Raw genomic sequence first — 19,065 nt, forward strand, 5'->3', positions numbered from 1 at the left:
TGACATGAGTGTTTTTGTTTCACTTTTGACACGTAATACTTAAATAGTGGAGGAGATATTATGTTGCCGTGGGCTCGAACTCTGCAAGAAGTTAATAATTCTTTTTGACTAAAACACAACTAGTAAGGCATGTGTAAAATTTGAATGAAATTGGTTGCGTAGTTCTCGAGTTTTAGGGATTCACACAGACAGACAGACACACATTCTCATTTTTATATATATAGATGAACTGAGACACAGAACCCCCCCCCCAAAAAAAAAATAGTTCAAATGATGAACCAATGACAAGCACAAAAGTCAACCCTGAACATGGGCAGAACATTAGATCTTTCAGCAAAAGGCCTGCCAGATTTATTTGGTTAAATTTACCAAACTGGAAAAAAGATGCAACTACAAGTAGGAAAATTATAGTATTTAAAAGGGTGAACGTTTGGGAAAGCCAGGCACTGCTATGGCTAAGTGGTTAAGAAATCCACTTGGGAAGCATGTAGTTTGGGGTTCAATCCCATTGCTCAACAATTTGGGTGATTTCTGCATCCCTGTATGTTAGCACTTCAGCAAAAAGAGACTAATAGAATAAGTCCTGGGGTTGATATGTTCAATTAAACCCTTCAAGGCAATGCCCCAGCATGGCCAGTCCAATACCTCAAACCAGTTAACGAATAAAAGAACAATTTCAAAATAATCATTAATTATTTACATATGTAAAACCATTAAACCTATTGAAAAAAAAAAAGACAATGAAAACATGGTAAAATTTTAAAAGTCTTGAAAGAGCAAACTGCCGGTACCTGTCCATTATGCCCAACATCTGTTTCCTGACATCTTGAGCTCTTTTTAATGTACGAATTTGGACAAAGTTTTCATAGCACCAAGGACTGGAAAATTTATTATTTCTCCAAGAATTGTAAACAGCCAACAGAGTTAAATGGTCACCTTCAGGCTGGTGAAATTTGGCCTTGCGTTGGTCTGCGAGTGCTTGTTTGTCCTGGAAAATAAGGTCAGTTTTAATGAACAAGGGAATTACACTTTTAAAGTAGAAATGTGTGTGTTAGGGTTTCCTTGTCTTGACATTTTAAGATAGCTGTAAACGAGCATCACCATCATATAAGTGGTGTGAATTTCCAATCTTCCATGAAAACATATCTGGCCATGAAGGAATATTACCTTATTTGGAAATAAGTGAGGGTTGGTGACAGGAAGAGCCTCCAGCCACAGAAAATCCACCTCAACAAATTCTGTCCAAGCCATGCGAGCATGGAACTGTAGAAATGTGGACGTCAGAACAATGATAACAAACCAATACATATTTCTATTTAAAAAATAATTGCGTGACAGAAGCTATCTTAATCCCCACTTAAAAGAGTATGTTGTGTTAGAACACATAATACTGCGTTATTTATCTAGAGAGAACCACTCATATGGTCTTTTGGTGCATATAAGCACTCGTGTTTTACCACCAATGTACCACAGTCTATACTGAACATTAACAATAGTAACCATTCTGAAGACAAACAGGAATTACTCAAATATAATTGTAGACATTCTTAACCCTTTTCCAGAGACTAGGAAAAGTAAAGAGGTTTCATTTTTTTCCCTTTTCTAAAATCTTCATGAGTTGAAGTATTACACAGAGAATAAATTCTGTGGTGGGTTAGTAATTCATATCTCACTGAACGATATTAACTTCTGTATGTGTGTGTGTGTGTATATATATATATATATATATATATATGTTGGACTACACTCTCGGAATGGTTGGCATTAGGAAGGGCATCCAGCTGTAGAAACATTGCCACATCAGATTGGAGCCTGGTGCAGCCTTCTGGTTCACCAGTCCTCAGTCAAATCGTCCAACCCATGCTAGCATGGAAGGTGGACATTAAACAATGATGATGATATATATGACAAAATATGTATATAAAGGGCGTGTGTGCACGCGTATAACTAACCTTTGGTCGATAGAATACATTCTGAACAGACAACATTGATACAATTGTTAAGATTTCATCACTGCAGGATAAATGAACTGACATTATCAACATCTTGGACAACATGGGTTCCAGAGGGAATTCAGCCATCTGTAAATAGAGAAATCACAACAGTAAATATATATATATATACACATACAGAAGATAGGAGTCCTGTTTATAAATGGAGAAATCACAACTGAGATTGGGCATCTTCTGTGACCAGGTTTCTAACAATTAAGATATTGGAAGGGTTTAGTAAAAGAGCTGACAGTATGTTCCAAACACAGACCTAACAATGTTAAGGGGAAGACTGGATTTTTTTTCCTCTTCAGCAACTGATTCTCTCAGAGTGAGATAAAAAGAAAACCATTTTTGTCTTTGTTAATAAAAAGAAGCATCCAGATCAAGATTAAAACGAAACATCATCTTCACTTTTACACATGTTTTTCCAAAGATATACAAACAAGACCTTTCACTTTCTCCGTCTTAAATCATTGGTATGGCTCTGGCCTATGTATCTATCCGCACATCATCTTTCCAGATCTCTCTTTGTCCTATGAATTTCTTCTCTCTATCGACTCAACAACCCACATCCAAACCAACGCATACACTTGCCACAATCTATGGCCCTGGTGTCACCTCTCTGTTTGATTCAATCATTCAGTTAACAGTGTACAACTCCCAGAGCATGTTCATCTTATTCCTCTTCCAATCACTTCACAATACCTCACTTCTCAGCTATACCCATGCTTCATACACTCTTCTCCTCATAAATGGTTTATCAGTTTAACACATTAGTCACCCCATGTACCCCTGGTGGCTCATCGCAAACTTCACACAACTGCCAGATGCATCACCAGTGGTACGTTTTCATAATTTGAGAAAATATTTCATTTTGCATTTTTGACATGGTCTCGAGGATATCTAAATAACATGAGTGCTAAATATTAAAGTTTAATTATGGAATATTGTAAAAATGCAAAAAAATATTACATTTCTTTGTAATTAAACTGTATGCAATGTGACATCACTGGTATGTCCCAGTGACAGGTTGTGGTGGTTAATGTGTTGAAATAATAACATCCCTGACAGGATGAGAGATGAGAGAAGCAACTTACCCTGCGGCCAAGTCTTGTCAGTAAACCTTCGTCATCCAGTGCACTCAAGGCATGAAGTTGTTCCATGGCTGAGATCAAAGTCTGCATGGGAGGTGCGTCCATGAAATCGAAGGAAAGAAGATCATTAATCCCCATGGCCTTTAGGGACAACACAGTGCTGGCCAAATTTGTGCGCTGGATCTCAGGGACATTTGTGGGTAACATCTCATCTCGATAAGCCCGTTCAGTGTAGAGTCGATAGCACTTTCCTGGACCTGTACGACCGGCACGTCCAGCCCGCTGTTTGGCTTGAGCCTGTGAAACACATAACAGACAATGTGAAATAGTGACAGGCAACCCTAATCTAACTTCACACAATGCAACACTAGAAAGGAAGGTTGCACTTACCTGAGATATGGGTGTCACAATAAGTTGGTCCATTCCAGTTTTAGAGTTGTATACCTTCTGTTTCACAAACCCTGGATCTACAACATAATAGATCCCATTGATGGTCAGAGAGGTTTCAGCAATGTTTGTAGCTATGACAACCTGACAAAATTGAAAAAAAAATTACTAATTTACCTTTATAGGGAAATCATTTCTGTGTGTATTTTATTTTTTCACCACTACAAAGTTCTAGCTAACATTATACAAGTCAATCTATCTATAAATAAATATAATATCAGTTACTACCAACATTTTTCTTTCACAGTATATCATTGCCTCTGATTTAAATTCATTCATATCCTCATCATTAAATATATTTTTATTGAACTTAACCAGTGTCTTACTTTTCTTGATCCTGGTGGTGCTGGTTCAAAAATACGGGTCTGCATTTCACTGGGAAGGGCACTGTATACAGGTAAGATGATCAACTCAGGTACTTCAGGTCCCAAAGCCTTCATACGTTCGTATAAGATTTCACAGGCTGTGTCAATTTCTTCTTGACCAGTGAGGAAAAGTAATATGTCTCCTACAAGAAAGACAAACAAACATTTATTCAACCACACAGAATTTACTACAACACCAGTTACCATAGAAACTACTACAACACTTAATGAATTTAATAAACAGACACACATTCAGTTTTATCATATCAGTAGATTTTAGTCACCACCTCAAGTCCTGATGTCTCTCAATCAAAAATAACCTGTAACTTTTTTGATACCATTCCTGGTTCTATGATATAAACTTTGTTTTTAAGTGATTTAACGCTTTAACATTTAAAGCGGCCTAATCTGGCCAAAATATTCTACTTGTTTAATGCTCACATTGGTCATATCTGGTCTCTTGCACTTACCCTACAGTGTCATTCTAAAAATTAACAGCCGCCATCATTGAAATCTCAAAGCTCTCTCTCCTGAAGACTAACTATTAAGCATGTTCCACAGACAGACATAAAACACACACACACAACTACTGACCTGGTGGCTCCATCAAGTGGATCTGCATCACAGTTATCATTGCAGCATCTAAATAATCAGTTTCAGCTTCTTTGGTGTAAAGAATCTCAACAGGGTAGGCCCTGCCAGGGATTGTGAAAATGGGCTGAAAATGGAAATACAAGTTTCATTTACTATTGTCGTTCATAGCAGATGAGGGGTGTAGGGCTATCTAGGAATCAAGGAGTGTGTTATGTGGCACTGCACATACAGTACAGAATTGATGGTGGTGTCAGATCTGACCAGCAATTCTATGAAGAAAGATATTCCAACCATGACCATCCTGTCTTTTCCTTTTTGTAGGGAACCCAAGACTACACTATTCAATGTGGATTGTTCTAAAACAGTGAGGTGTGATTTGAGAGAGATATGGCTGCTATCTCTAGCAGGTCAAGTGACTATGTTACTTTAACATACCATGATGTGTTGTACATGTGGCAGTTTACAGATATATATAGAATAGTGTTATCATACATGTGGCACCTGGCAGATATACATAGGGTTGTGTTGTACATGTAGCACTGAACAGATATACATGTGCACTTGACAGATATACATAATGGTATGTTGTACATGTGGCACCAAATAAATATATTTGGTGGTGAGTTGTACATGTAAGAGTGAACAGGCACAAACAGCAATGTGTGATATTTGTATGGTTGTAAAGAACCATACATGTGGAAACTGTAGAGGAATATACAGTTGTAAGCCATACAATGCTGTCGTATGACATCAAACAACCAAATACCTAACAAAATAATTGATAATTCTAAAGCATGAAATCTTGTCAAAGAATAAAGTAGAAAATAAATTTTTAGATATTAAAATATGAAATATATTTTAAGATATAACCTACCCACCTGGTTTACAAATGCCCATCAACTATAAGTTATTAGGTAAAGGTTTCAAACACCTTGTAGAAGGTAAATATTACAAGGTGTATAATGACCACAACAAATATAAGTGGTCAACTAAATACATGAAAAATATATGCTTGACTAAATATGTGAAATACGTAACTGACAAAATAACTGGAATCTATGTCTTAGAAAAGAAACTGAAATGAAGAAATCAATGAGAATACTTACAGCTTCAAAGAAGTATTGAGAAAATTTCACTGAGTCCAGAGTAGCTGAGGTGACAATTAATTTCAATTCTTTCCGTTTCTTGACAGCCTGAGAAAATAGGACAATAAATCAGAGAATATTTACTATTTTAGATCCACTACTACTACTACTACTACTACTACACATATACATTCACATGCATGTAAACTCAATACAGAGTGGACATGGTTCACACTGAGGTTGACTTTGCCTTTAATCCTTTCAGGCCTTGTGCTTAGAGTAGAAAAGAATATTTGAACTACCAAAAAAAAAAAAAAAAAAAAAACAAGATGTGAAATGAAAGTGATTGAATTATCAATTAACTGAATGAATACCATTTAATTAAGTTCACTACATACCGCCTTCAGTAAGCCAAACAATACATCTGTGTGGATAGTTCGTTCGTGGGCCTCATCCAACATGATTACAGCATATTGTAGTAAATCCGGATCAATCAGACACTCTCTCAGCAACATCCCATCCGTCATGTACTTGATCTTTGTCTCAGGACTGGTGCAGTCTTCAAAACGGATGGTGTAACCAACCTGTTGAACAAAAGTTGTAACAATGTGACACACTAGCATCATTTCCACCCAAATATAAGCTATCAGTTCTTTTATTCTTTTCTTTGTTTCAGACTGGCCATGCTAGAGCACCAGTTTTAGTCAAACAAATCCAGGGTTTATTCTTTGTAAGCCTAGTACTTATTTTATTGGTTTCTTTTACCGAACTGCTAAGTTACAGGGATGTAAATACACCAACATTGGTTGTCAAGCATACATACACATATATATATATATATATATATGTATGTATGCTTGACTTCTTTCAGTTTTCGTCTACCAAATCTACTCACAAGGCTTTGGTTGACCCATGACAATAATAGAAGACACTTGCCCAAGGTGCCATGCAGTGGGACGCGAACCCGGAACCATGTGGTTGGTAAGCAAACTACTTACCACACAGCCACTCCTGCGCCTGTGTTGTTTATTTTCAGGTTTGTCTGCTGGTCTCTTCATTCTAAATCCATTCTGTTAACTCTAAAACTACTGAACCAATAAAATCTAAATCTTTAATCAAGTTTGTTGTTTTTTTATATTTGAAACTTTTTTTTTTTTAAGATTATCCTATTTTAAATATAAATATTTGTTTTTTCCACCATGTCATTTGAATATTTAATTTCACATTCTACTTCAACTTAATGAGTCCTATCAACAGCTGGAATGACAGTCACTCACTCATGCTCGATGGTGCTGGGGGTCACCATAGGTTAGTGGCCCCACAAACATCATCATGCATGGAGCTGACCAGGTCCACCAGTGCCTCCCATCACTGGCAATCCCATACTAAGCCCTCTGCAAGTTTCAAAATGATGGCAAGCCTCTGGGGATCTTTCTTAATCACGTCCAGCCATCCTGGTGTAGTGCCTGCTGCCATAGGGCCTCATTCAAGCCCCAGTTTCTGTGCCAAACAAGAGTAAGGCCCTGGTAGGATGATCTGGCGGGAGGCACACACACACAGTCCTCCACTGGAAATGTGATGGTACCATCTGATGGTCCTCGGGGATCTGCTACCAAAGCCACTGATCCTCCTTGCCAGGGTCTTCAGGTGAGTCGAGTGAAGACCAAGCTGTTGCATGTCGGCAATGGCCCAGACCCCCCCTTGCTCCATATTGGCCCTGATGTCATGGAGCTTGTCAGCCCCTTCACCTACCTGGACTCCAACGGTCGGCAACAATGGAAACCTGATCCCAAAGATCAACCACAAAAGTGGTCTGGCTGCTGGGGTCATGCACTCCCTATGGAAACTCCTTTGGCACCACTGCTTCATCTCCCAGAAGACAAAGCTCTGCATCTACGACATGTCGGTTCCCTCCATAATAATAGTCAAAAGTATGAACTATCTTGAAATACTGCCCACATCTCTAACCCTAACCAACCCCTCATCTGCTCGGTCATCTCCTTTTTACGACTAACACAGCCTGTATCATTACTTCTTGTCTGTGCCTCTCTCTCACCAGATTTTTAGGGAAGAAACAATGAAAATGTGTTTATTAAAGAGGGGGAACGGCAATGGTGTTGTGAGGTAAAAACAGTAACTAAATGGTATTACTTACCTCTTGTCCTAAACGACAACCAAATTCTTCAGCAACTCTTTTAGCCACTGACATGGCTGCGACACGTCTGGGTTGGGTGCAGCCAATTTTACCTCGAATTGTGTAACCTGCTTCAGCTAAATACTGCGTGATCTGGGTTGTTTTGCCAGAACCAGTTTCACCGATAACAATAAGAATCTGGTTATCATTGACAGCCTTTTGAGTGAAAGAAAAACAAAATGTAAATACATAAAGTAAATATATTTATAGCACACACACACACACAAATATATATTTATACATATCATATCTGCAGGCTTGAATCCTAATTATTTAGTGTAGTTTAAGTTCAGTTAGAAGAAATGAAGGAAAACTTAGATTTATAAATCTTCATCCTCATTTAATGTCCAGCTTCCATGCTGGAATGGGTTAGACAGTCCAACAGGGTCTGACGAGTGAGAGGACCACATCATAAGCCCATGGCTACTTTGCCTTGATGTCCATGGTCAGATGCCCTTCCTAACCAAACAGTGAACTTCATAACTTGCTAAGTCTTAACATTTCATTGTGTTGCAGAACAGCAAATGAAGCCATCAGTCTCCAAACCTCAGCAATGGAAGAATCTGAACTCAGCACCACAATTCAACAAAGCATTCATCAATTACACAATATCGTGGTAGATTACAGAGGTGGACTTCACCTCCCCATAGAATCAGTTTACAGTAGTGAAGTGTACCTCTCCACTTATTTACAACTTACTGTAAAGAACTGTGCCTCCCCACAGGTATTTAAAGCCTGATATCGGACAAGAATAGTTTCTGCTACTGAGCATAATGCTGTACCATTTACAAGAAATAAACCCTACACCTCCCAGGTTGACACTCTTCTGATTCAAATCCTCATCAACTACATTTACAAATTTCTCAATTAAAGACAACTCTCTTCTTACAGCAAATACATTGTTGAAGACTGATTCTTAAAACATGCATGATGGTGGTGATAACGATGATGATGATAGTGGTGATAATGGTGGTGGTGATGATGATGATGGCAATGGTGGTGGTGATGGTGGAGGTGATGATGATGGTGGAGGTGATGATGATGACGGTGGTTATATTAAACACATCTTTATTATAGTAAAATCAATCATGACAATGAAACAAAGTGTGTGGATGTTGCTGGGAGAGTTGCCATCCACAAGGTTATTAATGCCAGCAATTATCTTACCTTTGTTAATTCATCTTTCAGTTTATAAATGGGCAAACTCTGACGTTGTTCCAATATGGATTTCTTTTCCTTTTTCCCATACGAAGCTTTGGATCCTCCAGTAATGTGTTTTTTCCATTCAGGGATATCGTTTGGCATCATCCCCACTCCCCGCATATTAGCAGCCAATTTACGTCCTTCCACTGGATACAAAAAAACACCAATATTAATTACAATTAATTCAAAATCAATAATTAATACAGAAATATTTTACAACTTCACTGAAACATTACAAGACCCATCAAGCTGAGCAAAATCACGGTCATGGCAGATACCAGTGTCACACAAATGGCCCTCGTGCTGGTAGCACGTAAAAGCACCCATTACACTCTTGGAGTGGTTGGCATTAGGAAGGGCATCGAGCTGTAGAAAACCATGCAAAATCAGGCTGGAGTCCGGTGCAGCCTTCCAGCTCAGTCAAACCGTCCAACCCATGCCAGCTGGACAACTGAAGTTAAATGACGATGATGATATACTGGCCTCTACTGTCCTGCAGTTGCTGACCTCACTTTAACTCTTTCAATTGACTCATTTCTGTATTTTCTATCGCCCTATTGGCATTATACTAAAAACACTGCCCAGTCTTTCTTCAGCCTGCTCTTATCATCCACTCCATCGGCCCACTGTTATCCCAAGCTCTCACTTCATCACACTGTTATCCTTACACGACTTTCTCCATCCTCCAGTCCAACATGACACTGTTATCCCACATCTCACGCCTCTAAAGCCACATGGATCAAACATCTTCCTCCCCAGTGAATGTGAAGGGAATGGCTGTTCTAGTTGCAGCAATGTTCCAAATTCAAATCCTGCTACAGCAATTAGTCTGTGACCTTAGACATGGGAGATAACTTGGTCAGTCAAGTTGAGTGGGAAATATGTCTCTCTCTCTCTCTCTTTATGGTTGAGTGATTTCGTGTCTGCGACAGCACTCAACTGTGAACACACTCTTAAAGTACTGGTCCATTGACAAAATATTTGTGGAGCAAAACGTACTAGCAACAATCTGAAGAAATGAGGAGAGTGAGAGAGGAAGAGGATAGAGAGAGGTGTAGAGTGAGATACAGAATGGTGAAGAGAAAATGCTACAATTTGAAAGGAGTGAAAAATTAGGAACCTTCAGGCATTGGATCTATCCAGTGGTTATTTAACCCCGAAGGAATGTTGTCCATCTCAGCCTCCCTCTGAGCTTGCTTTAACTCCCTGCGTTCTTTCTGAAGAGCAGTTTGCATCATTGCTGACTGAGATAATGAGCCATCAGGGTTCTGAAATAATAATAATAAAAAAGAGTGCGACTGTTAACAAATGTTTACTGCTTCTTTACTTTCTGGAGGAGTAACATCAATCTTATAAAAATAACAACAACAACGGTTTCAAATTTTGGCACAAGGCCAGCAAAACTAGATCACATTGATCCCAGTGCTCAGCTGGTGTTTATTTATATTGACCGTGAAAAGATAAGAGGCAAAATCAGCCTTGGTGGAAACTAACAGCTAAAATCAGCAGAAAGTGTGGAAGGAAAAGAGGAAAGGTGTATAGATCTATGGACAGTTGTTTCACTATTTAAGAGTTATATCAAGGAACCAACTGGCTTGAAACCTCCTTCCCTGTCAAATATGAGTGTATAAGGAGTTAAATCTTGCACCTATGTGTGTGTGTGTGTGCTGAGGGGAGGGGTTATTTAACTAAACAGTGTAAACCATTACCTTGACAATCTTCACAGGACTCAAGTCAAGACCCCCTTGACGGCCGTGGCCCTGTAGAAATGGTGGTTCCTCTTCTACAAGTTCTATTTCTATATCTTCATCTGCAGGAGGAAAGCAAAAAATACAAAGTCAGATATAAAGAAAAGATTGAACAGAAGAGTAAAAATCACGGACAAACGTTCCATATAGTTGTGTGTGTGTATGTATACATACATATATATATAGATATATATATATATATATATAAAGTATAAGGAAAGGAAAAAAATATATAGGTGTATGTCCATAAAAGGGATAAACTTACCTGAATCATCATCTTTTGGTATCAAGCCAGTCTCCTCATCAAAATCGGGAAGCTCTGACTTATCAATACAATTGGCAGCAATCATTTGTTTGATTTCCCAGCGTTCAGGTGACGAAATACGCTTCACTCTGTTCCTATCTGCAATAGCATCTTCCGGTTCTGGAATGTTTATCAATGGCATTGATGAGGGTCGATCAGGATTTCGAGACTGACTCTCTTCATCTTTCACTTCCCCACCAACAAGACGTCGTGTACGCTCCACATCCAGATCTTCTCCAGTTTCTTGATCAACATCCTAATTCAAAACAGGAGAAAAATTTTTACAATTATTATTCACTGGCAAAAACAGCAAAGGATAAAATAATATTATCATCATCATCATCCAGTGTTTTAAATCTAGGTTTTTTCTCCATTAACAGGGATGGCGGGATCTACCTCAATGCCATAGCAACTGAGGTAGGTAGATGCCGCCTACCCCAACCTTTGGGCTGGTTGGTGCCCATTCTCCTTTGCTATCATGAGGCTTTTTTGAAGCTGGATTTTCTACAGGGAGCATGCCCTTGCTTACCCCCAACCTCAGTTTCTAGACATGAGTGGTCCTGAGACCAAGGCCTCTACCACGATTTTTAAGAAATGTGCTGGAAAACTAGCTCAGGAAGGCAAGGATGCTACTCCCTGAGACCCCTTTCAGAGCCCCCCTACCTAGGTTGAATTTTTGACACAAGGTTAGCAATTTTAAGGGGAGGGGACAAGTTGATTATATCAACTCTGGTACTTAATTTCATCATCATTATCTTTATATGTCGGTTTCCATGCTGACAGGGGGGGGGGATCCTCACAAATCTAAGAACAAGAAACCTGACAGAAATATAGAAGAATTTGTACTCACCTTCATCGACAGACTGGTTTTAATGCCTGTGAATGACAACACCTTCACCTTGACTTTCAAACCTCTCTGTACAACCTCATTCACATCGGTCACACGACCCTCTCGACGTAACTGGAAAAAGAACCACAGACATTCATAAAATTGTACAAAACATGAAATTTTGAGGAATCATTTTTTTTTTTAAAATTTAAAGAGGCTTAAAACCAGAAATTTGGGGAGGGAACGGGTGCAATTGTTTCAATTGACTTTAGTAGAGTAATTACAAAATAAAATACTTATTTTATCAACTCTGGAAGGAGGATTTATAGAGGGACAGCAGCAGGATTAAAACTCAGATGAAACAGCATGAAAACCACAAGGCATTTAATCGCTTGCTTTATGGTACCCACCATTCACTGAACAGACTTCTGCAATAAGGAATTACCATAATTTCTGTAGATTCCTTCTCTGTGGAAGTACAAGGTGGTTGTAGCCAAGATAACGGTAGTTGTGATTCTTCAGTAGGCAGTCTAGTTGTGTTCTTCATTATTGCAGTTCTTTAAGACATTAGTCATTAAAAGAACCTCAAAAGGAGAAGAAGAGGGTCAAACAAATTCATAAATGAAAGAGGTGATGGACACCACTGAACCTGCTGGACAACCATAAGTGGTGTTTGTCAGGTAAGAAGACAAACAGGATTATACATGTAAACCTGAAGATTTCATGCAATAATACATCGATGGTTGATTCCATATTTATTGACAAAAGGTAAGTGAAAAATGGGGCAATCAGTTTCTGCAGGAAAAGAAGAAAAAAGGGAAAATGAAAATTTATCCAAAGACATTAGAATACCTGAGAAATGTGGACAAGTCCTTCCCATCGTTTTCGGAGACCTTCAAGTTGAACAAAACAACCAAACTGCATAATAGTTGTAACTTTGCCATTGTAGATCTAAAGAAACAACAACAAACAAAGAAGAAACATTATTACAAGGTAACAGTGGAAGAAGAAATACGAGACAGGTAGACAGAGTAGCAATAGAAATATTAGACAGGTAAATGGGGTAGCAATAAAAATATGAGACTGGATAGTGACAGAGACATTGGACAGGTTAGCAAGTTAAAGGCACAGTCACATTGGTATTAGGAAGGGCATCCAGCTGTAGAAACCTTGCCAGATCAGATTGGAGCCTGGCGCAGCCTACTGGCCTGCCAGTCCCCAGTCAAACCATCCAACCCATGCCAGCATGGAAAACAGACATTAAACGATGAAGATAATGATACAATTCACATCATCAAAATCTTGAAGCTACAAGATAATTTATGATTAATTCAAAACAATGTGAACAAATAAGCAAATCATTTGACAGAGTAACCTGAATTTGAAAGGGTTAAAGGCCGTGCTCCAGTATGTTGGCAATACTGAAACCAGTAACAGAATAAAAGGACCAGGTAGAGAGGTTTGTTGGGTTTTATTTTTTTTTAATAGACAATCATTACAGATGGAAGAAAAAAGATGCTGTGAAGTAGTTCATGCCTTTTCCAATGATATCTAGTCAACACAGCTGCTGTGAAATAGCTACAAGTGACAATCAAAACTGTATGTCTACCTCACATTACAAAAATTTTAGCCTGTATTTTGCAATATTACATATTTATTTCTTTATTGCCCACAAGGGGTTAAACATACAGGGGACAAACAAGGACAGACAAACGAATTAAGTCGATTATATCAACCTCAGTGCATAATTGGTACTTATTTAATTGACCCCAAAAGGATGAAAGGCAAAGTCGACCTCGGCGGAATTTGAACTCAGAACATAATGGCAGAAATACCGCTGAGCATTTCACCCGGCGTGCAAACGATTCTGCCAGCTCGTCGCCTTAAATATTTTACAATATTATAACATTGGTTCAGTTAGACTCCCTTAAAGACAAGGATCCCTTGATTAAACATTACATCAGAGCCCCCTACAGGGCTTGTAATGGTTCCAACAGGCACAGAGACAGTAGTAACATCTTCAATTGCTACACTAAACACTTTAACAGCAAAAAAATGGCATTCTTTACATTTTGGAGAGAAAAACTAATTTCAAAAGACATTTTAAGCTTACATGCAATAATGACTACGAAATGAGTTCTGTTAATCACAGCACACCAATTTAACCCATTGACAACCAAATTATCAATACTAGGTTAGTTTTTCTTTTTTTTTTATCGTATTCATTAGGTCATATATATCTTTTATCGTTTACTTGCTTCAGTTGTTAAAATGTGGCCATGCTGGGGCACTGACTTGAAAAACTTTCAGTCAAATGAATCAATAATAGGACTTTATTTCCTTTTTAAGCCTGGTACATACTCTGTTGTTTGTTTTTGCTGAACCACTAAGTCACGGGGGACATAAACACACCAACACTGGCTGTGAAGTAGTGGTGGGGGACAAACACAGACACAATGACACACACACACACACACATATATGTGGATGCGCAATGGCCCAGTGATTAGGGGAGCAGACTCGCAGTCGTAGGATTGCAGTTTCAATTCCCAAATTGGGCGTTGTGAGTGTTTATTGAGCAAAAACACCCAAAGCTCCATGAGGCTCCGGCAGGGGGTGGGGTGGTGAACTCTGCTGTATACTTTCACTACAACTCTCTCACACTCTTTCTTCCTGTTTCTGTTGTACCTGTATTTCAAAGGGCCAGCCTTGTCACACTGAATCCAGCATGGACAATGGACATTTGATGATGATGATGAATATGATGACGAGTGGCAATGAACAGAGTAACAGGGTAGATGCTGTTGTGGGAGGATCAGAAGAGAAAGGAATTTGTGTGAAGGCTTAATGAGAGTGGAGAGAGCAGGGACAGAGTAGTAAGGGCGATGGAGTGGGTTGTGTTAGGGGTAACCCAATAAAACGCTAAAAGAATAACAGATTACCTGTCCACAGCGTGGTTCCATTGGCATGTCACCACTCCTCTCCTTCGTCTGGTCTCTATCAGGTGCCAGTTCTCTGCGAGTACGGTTAGGACTATGTGATTTGAGGGAGTGTCTCTTGCATCTGTCTGGTGAATATTCATAATCATTGTTGTAGCCATTCTTGGAGTCTTTTGGTGATCGACTTCGTTTCCTGCTCTTAGACTGATAGTAACCACTATCATCTGGAGATCTGCTGTGCTGTCTTTCACGGGATCTATGACCACGCCCTCGTGGAGATTTACTCCATCGTCGACTGCTGGGTGATCTGCTACGATGACGACCCCTTGGTGATCTGCTGCGATGGCGACCTTTTGGTGATCGACTACGTCGTCGTTCTCTTGATTTGCTGCGTCGACGGTGCTTCGGGGACTTTTCGTGGCTCCTTGAGTGTTTGTGTTTGGTAGAGTCATTATGTGTTTCCCTGTAAAAATGAAGTAATAAGGAATGAAATTAGTCAAGTTTTTTTAGATAGTCTACTTCCCGATCCAATAGCCTCATTCTTAGGTATTTCTGGAAGTTATCATCATCATCATCATCATCGTTTTACGTCCGCTTTCCATGCTGGCATGGGTTGGACAGTTTGACTGAGGACTGGTGAGCCAGAGGCTGCACCAGGCTCCAATATGATCTGGCAGAGTTTCTACAGCTGGATGCCCTTCCTAACGCAACTGTTCCATCACATGTGTCTCTATACTTCACATCATAGTTACATGCTTCATTCCGTTTAAGGCGTAAACATGGATTCACTGTTCAATCATTGCTAAATAAACAAGACATTCAATGAGTTGTTTAACTCTTGGTCAGCCTTGACGTAGTACACTTATGATGAAATTCTAGTTTATGATTCCATTTTTTTGTTTTTTCAAGATTGTAAATGTGCTTTGGAAACATTCGGCTGTTATTTCTAGTATATCAAATGACCAAGTAGAGGTTCCTTGGTTCATTTGTTTTTAGGTCCAGCAATGTATGCAGGGGAGGTAACTTTGTCGGTCCTGACTTGAAATTTGAAGGAATAATATACAGAATTTATCGATTGAGGTTGACCATACCTTCTGTCCAGGCTCTGGCAAGACCTTTTGAGAAAGACCGGCAGTTACCCAACGATGGTATGTCAAATCATTAATTTCTCATTACTATATAAACAAACATCAACGTTTAATGATTAAATAAATAAGCAAAATATTAAAAAAAGTTTACATTATTTACATTTGACGGATATTTGTCCTCATCTTGCTTGTTAACCCAACATTTCGGCTGATGTACCCTCCAGCCTTCATCAGGTGCCTTGGGGAAATTTTGGACCTGGGTTCTCATTCCAAAGGTATTTTTCAATGTTATTATATCAGCCGAAACATTGTGTCAACAACAAACAAGATGAGGACAAATATCTGTCAAATGTAAATAATGTACATAATTCCTCATCTCTTAAATATCGAACTGTATTAAAAAAAAAAGTTGATCAAACTCACTCTTTGGGTTTCTTTTCTGCAGGTTTCTCAAAAAGTGCCTCTAATTCTCCCATCATTTCAGTGACGACTTTCTTATCTTGGTTCTTTTCATAGTCATCATCAAGTAGATTCTGAAAAGAGAAAAACGTTATTTCATAGAAATAAAATAGTAATGCAAACAGCATTTTAAACCAACAAACCATTTACCAATTTCCAATCAGCTCAATACTTTAGCACCAGAGTTTTCAACTAATTAACCAAAGATAACATAATTATATAACCCTAACTCCAATATTACACAAATCTAATCAAATGAATCAATATGTAGATTGTGGATAGTTTTCTGTTGCTACATTTAACTTCAGATACAATCTGCTAATTACAACACTGGACAATGACAACCACTAAAACCAATTTGAATTTTAATTTAAACCTACCCTCATACTAGGGTTGTTTGGTAGAGCCAGTCCAGGGAAAAGCTTTCGCTTCAATTCTGCATCAGATGTATTTTCTGAAGGCACCGACTTAGATGAACTGGAATCAGATTTGGGCTTGGGTTTCATCTTTTGGATCAACCGCAGCAAATTGGCAATCAAGGAGTCCTGAAACAAACAAAAAATTATAATAGGAGGGGCATTTAGCTGTACAACAATGCCTCGACAGTATATTCATCTAACCCATGCTAGCATGGGAAAATGGACATAAAACGAACAACAAATATTAACACTTACAGAAAATTCTGCACCATTTTCTTCCAAGACTTTCTTGAATTTCTCGAATGTGTCATTTTTATCAGAAAGGGATATGACAAATTCAGCTGTTAAAAAAAGAGATCAATTAAAATATTTTCTGATGCAAATTAAAGAACAATTAAATATTTTTGTATGTTTAAGCATATTTGTATACATCAGGCATGGGTAACTCTTTCCTATCTTGCTTTCTGAGATATTGCTTATCATAAAGTGGCCCACACCACTGTAATAAAACATTTAACAAACATATGTAGCACAATACACCACACTAGAGTATGGGTAATCACTCAACTAGACCTTGTTGGAGGGAAAAGGTGAGATTTTTCAAATTAACAGAGTCAGACCTAAAGATTAAGTCATGAAAATCTTCGTAAAAAAAATTATGTTTATATAATTGTATAGGCGTAGGAGTGGCTGTGTGGTTAAGTAGCTTGCTTACCAACCACAGGGTTCCGGTGGGCAAGTGTCTTCTACTATAGCCTCGGGCCGACCAAAGCCTTGTGAGTGGATTTGGTAGACGGAAACTGAAAGAAGCCCGTCGTGTATATATGTATGTATATATATATATATATATATATATGTGTGTGTGTGTGTGTGTGTGTGTGTGTGGTTACGTCCCCGTAACTTAGCGGTTCGGCAAAAGATACCGCTAAAATAAGTACTAGGCTTACAAAGAATAAGTCCTGGTGTGGATTTGCTCGACTAAAGGCGGTGCTCCAGCATGGCCACAGTCAAATGACTGAAACAAGTAAAAGAGTATCGTTCAAACTATGCCAAAGCTGAATGAAACCAAAGTCGGTTTCACACACACACAAGCTTTGTCTTGTTTCTTGAACGTTACAAGATACCATCGTTTCACTACTCTGGGCACATATTTTTAGCTGTTTAGTTTAGTTATGTCAATAATACACCCGAGAAAGGGCCCGAACGTCACTATCGCATTTATTACATTCACCTATGGCGGTGGCCAATGTCGTCATACGATAGTAGACAGCTTCGTTACAGTCACCAGCTTATCTTACCCAGCCAAACAATAACAGTAATACACACAACCTGTGCATGTTTTGAACAACCTAGGTATACACAGATATGTTCATTTTGTATTTTTCACGCGTTAGAAAAAAACAATAACTTCCTTGGTGGACTTCGATATATATAGAATATCAGTCAGATACAAAACAATACACACACCAATAAAATAAAATATCAAATCAATAAATCATGTAAATTAAATTTTAGAAAAGTACAAAAATTAACTTTTATCATTTTCTTACTAAAGACTAACTTACCGAGATCTTTGTCATTTAGTCCCAAGTGGTTGTCCAATTCTGTACAAACTTTAGAGACTAAAGACAAATATTCAAGTTTCTGGAGTTCATTCATCTTAAATCAATAAATGGTGAATATTATAAATCAGAAGAAGAAGTAATTATATAAATTATTCAGTGGAAATAAATGAAGTTATTTTAACATTCGTTTCCAAAATTTATATCAAAACAGGAAATACGTAGTTCCCAGAATGCAATAGCGGTGTAACAGGAAAAAATCTCTGGCTTAAAATATTACTGTTTTCACAATGAATAATTCTTCCGGATATTTTTTTCACTTATTTACGAACAAATCAACGGAATATGTTTTTCTCTGTAGACAAATGGTTGATACATAGTTTAACAGCCGGTAACCAAAACAAAAGGAAAAACTAGTCTAACTGGTGTAAAAACAAAGTGTAGAAAACGAATATGAAAACAAAAATTTGCGCAAACGAACGGGGGGTGGAGGGGTGGGAAGAGGACTTTCCGAAAATTTACACGATCCGATTTTTCCCTCATAACTTTCAGGAAAATGGATATATATTGATGAAATTTTACAGAAATACCTTTCAAACGGCATAGATTACGATTATAAACAAACTTGTGAGGAAAATGTTTTTCGGTAGGGTGGGGAGAGAACTTTCTGAAAATTCACACGATCCCATTTTCCCCCCTTATAACTTTCAGGATCTAGTTTAGCACCTGGTCAGCAAAAAA

At 38.3% G+C, this 19,065-nt stretch overlaps 1 protein-coding gene across 1 annotated transcript in view; it reads right to left on the minus strand.

Annotated features, from left to right (window-relative positions):
- LOC106871512 (ATP-dependent RNA helicase DHX8) overlaps positions 1-18,565 on the minus strand; it is a 21,330-nt gene extending 2,765 nt beyond the window's left edge. Inside the window, exons 1-20 of the mRNA XM_014918015.2 lie at positions 18,328-18,565; positions 17,018-17,103; positions 16,724-16,888; positions 16,308-16,417; positions 14,800-15,259; positions 12,710-12,808; positions 11,879-11,989; positions 10,990-11,284; positions 10,686-10,786; positions 10,097-10,244; positions 8,941-9,122; positions 7,735-7,929; positions 5,978-6,163; positions 5,601-5,687; positions 4,495-4,618; positions 3,862-4,043; positions 3,479-3,619; positions 3,092-3,385; positions 1,953-2,081; positions 792-988 (exon numbers count right to left, since the gene is read on the minus strand). Coding sequence (XP_014773501.2) covers positions 792-988; positions 1,953-2,081; positions 3,092-3,385; positions 3,479-3,619; positions 3,862-4,043; positions 4,495-4,618; positions 5,601-5,687; positions 5,978-6,163; positions 7,735-7,929; positions 8,941-9,122; positions 10,097-10,244; positions 10,686-10,786; positions 10,990-11,284; positions 11,879-11,989; positions 12,710-12,808; positions 14,800-15,259; positions 16,308-16,417; positions 16,724-16,888; positions 17,018-17,103; positions 18,328-18,421 — 3,386 coding nt within the window. The 5' untranslated portion in view covers positions 18,422-18,565. The remainder of the gene's footprint in view (positions 1-791; positions 989-1,952; positions 2,082-3,091; positions 3,386-3,478; positions 3,620-3,861; positions 4,044-4,494; positions 4,619-5,600; positions 5,688-5,977; positions 6,164-7,734; positions 7,930-8,940; positions 9,123-10,096; positions 10,245-10,685; positions 10,787-10,989; positions 11,285-11,878; positions 11,990-12,709; positions 12,809-14,799; positions 15,260-16,307; positions 16,418-16,723; positions 16,889-17,017; positions 17,104-18,327) is intronic.
- Positions 18,566-19,065: the final 500 nt, after the last annotated feature.

The sequence above is a fragment of the Octopus bimaculoides genome, chromosome 18, assembly GCF_001194135.2.
Source record: "Octopus bimaculoides isolate UCB-OBI-ISO-001 chromosome 18, ASM119413v2, whole genome shotgun sequence".
In the NCBI taxonomy this organism is placed as follows: domain Eukaryota; kingdom Metazoa; phylum Mollusca; class Cephalopoda; order Octopoda; family Octopodidae; genus Octopus; species Octopus bimaculoides.